Source organism: Sinocyclocheilus anshuiensis, unplaced genomic scaffold, assembly GCF_001515605.1.
Source record: "Sinocyclocheilus anshuiensis isolate Anshui unplaced genomic scaffold, SAMN03320099.WGS_v1.1 scaffold107, whole genome shotgun sequence".
NCBI classification, from domain to species: Eukaryota; Metazoa; Chordata; class Actinopteri; order Cypriniformes; family Cyprinidae; genus Sinocyclocheilus; species Sinocyclocheilus anshuiensis.
Window position 1 is genome coordinate 1,186,460 of NW_015549584.1, and position 3,703 is coordinate 1,190,162.

General features: G+C 40.0%; 1 protein-coding gene across 1 annotated transcript in view; it reads left to right on the forward strand.

Annotated features, from left to right (window-relative positions):
- Positions 1 to 518: 518 nt before the first annotated feature.
- pde4d (phosphodiesterase 4D, cAMP-specific) overlaps positions 519 to 3,703 on the forward strand; it is a 42,815-nt gene continuing 39,630 nt past the window's right edge. The window contains exon 1 of the mRNA XM_016446190.1: positions 519 to 531. Within this exon, the coding sequence (XP_016301676.1) occupies positions 521 to 531 (11 nt within the window). The 5' untranslated portion in view covers positions 519 to 520. The remainder of the gene's footprint in view (positions 532 to 3,703) is intronic.

Below are 3,703 nucleotides of genomic sequence, written 5' to 3' on the forward strand. Positions count from 1 at the left end.
CTCACAGTCATGTTGTTCCAAACCCATGTGGCTTTTTTTCCATACACATTAAATTAAATTATATATTATTTATATAAGTATAATATACACAATAAGTATAATATTTTCTCCATTTCTTCTTTTGTGTTGCTCAGAAGGTAAATAAACTATGAACTGTTCATTTAAATATTGGCAATAGACATTTTAGGAATTTGTATTTAACCCATACCAAGAGAAATGTTGTTGGTCGACTAACATACACATACATATACACATAACACAAATCACACCCCACCACACACAGGTTACAGAGTAAACCGATTCCCACGCAGCTTTGGCCAAAGGCCAGCACTGTGAGGTACGTCATAAGCCAGTCAGTTGTGCGACAATTGGCCACATGCAGACAGGCTAATTAGCCGATCACTCTTCCTCGACAGTCTGGCTGTGTGTGTGCAGCCCGACCGGCCTGTGCGAACACCTGGCGACTGAGGAGAAAGCTGTTTAACCCCTCTGCTCCACTCGGAAGGTCATGAAATCCATCATGTTTCAGAGGTACTGCACAGTCTACAAGCCAGGGCATTACTTGCATCCCCAGAGGGCATGTGCAGTTTGTGTTTTTTTTTGATAGAGTTGTGTATTTCGAGACAAAGCTGATTGAGGCAGTAGAGAAGACAAATTAGATTGAGTTGCACCAGCTGGAAAATTAGCTTTAGGCATGCACACCTAGTTGTTAGCTAGGTGCGTTAAATTAATTCATAGGATGAGGGCTAGTGCCTTTTTCTTTGCAAACAAGCTTAAGGCTTACTACTAAAAGCTTATTGCTTAAAAGTTATTTTTAAAATGTAAATAATGTTTTCCTGTCCCAGTCTAATGTGAAGAGCTGAGTCTAAATGGCCATTCGTAGGTTGGGGACTGTAGTTGTGTCAATTGTGGTTCTGTGATGTTTTTAACATGCTCTTGTTTGTTTTAGAAGTCCAACATGTCAACTTCTGGCTTGACCAATGGTGCGATTTTGGGGCGGGGCTACATTTGCAGACTAACAAGTGATTGGGACATCTGTTTGGGAAAATTCATTAGTTTTGCAATTCCATTTAATGCTGCTACTATATAAAATAGTATTATTAGATAAAGTAAGTCATGCTGGAAAATGTGCAGAAATTTACCTGATTATTGGTTTGCTTTTTACAACCAATTATAATTTAGAAACACATTTAAATCACCTCAATGCAGATTTTTTTTGTATCATATACAACATTTTTAAGTTAAATGAACAAGAATGGCAGATGAGTTAAATTTATTCAGTTCAAAGGACAAGGACAATAACTGTAATGGTAACTATAATTATAAAAATGTAATAATCATTTTAATTCTATGAGAATTGGGAAGTCCATACTACAACTGTAACGATAATGACAAAGCGGAACAATACCTTTGGAATCACTCTCAGAACTTTTTTTCAGCTGATGAACAATAAAAACATTGACAACCAATCAGAATCCACACGACTTGAAAGAGCTTGCACATATAAGGCTGCAGATCACATAACTTATATCACATAATAATCACAGAACATTATGGTGTGTTTATGTGAACACTAATATTGTTATCGTTCTTAGTGTGAATGGCCTTTAAAGTTAATATAAATAGTACAGTAATTGTTACAATGATCAATGATGGCAGATTTTAAGTCATGGCAACAATATATATACAGTATATGAAATGTGCGAGTTTCTCAGCAATCGTGTAGTAAGAAAGGTTATAATACTGTTCTGCTACCATGGTGCCCTTGGGCGAGTTATTTAGCTTTAAGATACTCCAGAGGGAGTTCCTGTTCCTGACCATTGCTGAGTGATTCATACAGGTACAAGAATCATGACCAGATCTTTGTCATCTCTCAAGAAAATAACTTCAAGATAACGATAGGCGTTGCTTCCAGGAGACTAGAGAACAGTGTTTCTGCGAGGCAGACGAGACGTCAGTGGTGCTCGCTGACAGTGAGAGATGGCTTGGCTTTTTCTCGCCTTCTACTGAAGAACAGTGATGGATGATGGGAACTACCTCCCAGCCTACAAACAAAGCCGTACACTTTGTCTTCAGGAAGGACAGTTGCAGTGGCATTACAAATCAGGTTAGCCTGGATAAGCTGAGTTTATTATAGGCTATACTTGGCAGAGGTTATAGGGATATTCATCACTAGCAGCTTTGATTGTCGTTTGATGGTAATGAACGATAAATGCGCATGTTAATGTGGAGGTTTCGCCACACTTGGATGCCTGAAGCTCATTCCGGAGCAACTCAATTTATGTTTATATAATATATTCATGTACTTTGTGGCAAATTCGATTTTTGCTATGAAACACTATGATCATTACATAAGTGTCGTGTGGTAATGGGTTTTTGGCCTTGGACACATTTCTCTATCGCTGTGACTGCATCCCCCCCCCCCCCCAAACAACACCTACCCTCCCCTCCAGTTGTTGAGATGTTCAGTCTCAGAGTGAGAGACCCTTGTTAAAGTAACTGTGTCACAGCAGGTGATAGAGTGCTCCCTAGTGGTAATAAATGGAGATATCTACTGCAAAGCTGCTCTCAGGTTTAGCCGGAAAAGCAGATAAGGTCTCAGTTACTGCTGAAGAGGATTTTGTGGAAAAACATTCGATTTTTTTTTTCACATATTAGTCTTTTGTGAAAATACTGAATAATGCAGGCAGCATTTGTTAATATTGTTAATGTACTTGTCCTCTTGATCCTATTCCATCTCATATCCTTCAAGCCATTTCTCCTGCCGTTGAACCTGCACTCACTCACATCGTTAACACATCCCTTCACACTGGTTTCTTTCCCTCAACATTTAAACAGGCTCGTATAACCCCACTTCTTAAGAAACCCACTCTTAACCCAACTCTTTTAGAGAACTACAGACCGGTTTCCCTTCTACCTTTAATTGCAAAAACACTTCAACGAGTGTTGAAGTCACACAAAACAACCTCCTGGACAGCAACCAATCTGGCTTCAGAAGTGGACATTCGACCGAGACTGCCTTGCTCTCAGTTGTTGAAGCCCTAATACTGGAAAGAGCTACTTCCAAATCTTCTATACTTATCTTGCTGGATCTGTCCGCTGCTTTTGATACGGTGAACCACCAGGTTCTCCTGTCAACCCTATTGGAAAATGGCATCTCAGGAACCGCACGCCAGTGGTTTGAGTCTTACCTCTCAGATAGGTAATTCAAGGTATCTTGGAGAGGTGAGGAGTCCAGGTCGCAAAATCTAGCTACTGTGGTGCCTCAGGGCTCAGTTCTTGGACCACTTCTCTTCTCTGTCTACATGGCATCACTAGGTTCTGTCATTCAGAAACATGGCTTTTCATATCACTGCTATGCTGATGACACTCAACTCTACCTCTCATTCCATCCTGATGATCCGACGATAGCTGCTCGCAACTCAGCATGTCTAACAGACATTTCTTGTTGGATGACGGACCATCACCTTCTACTCAACCTGGCTAAGACAGAACTGCGTGTGGTTTCAACAAACCCATCACTTTATAAAAATTTCACCATCTAGTTAGGCTCATCAACCATAACTCGTTCAAAAAGTTGTGATTGATGATAATCTGAATTTCTCAGACCACATTGCTAAAACTACCCGATCCTGCAGATTTGCTTTATACAACATTAGGAAGATCAGGCCCTTTCTTTCAGAACATGCAGCACAACTCCTTG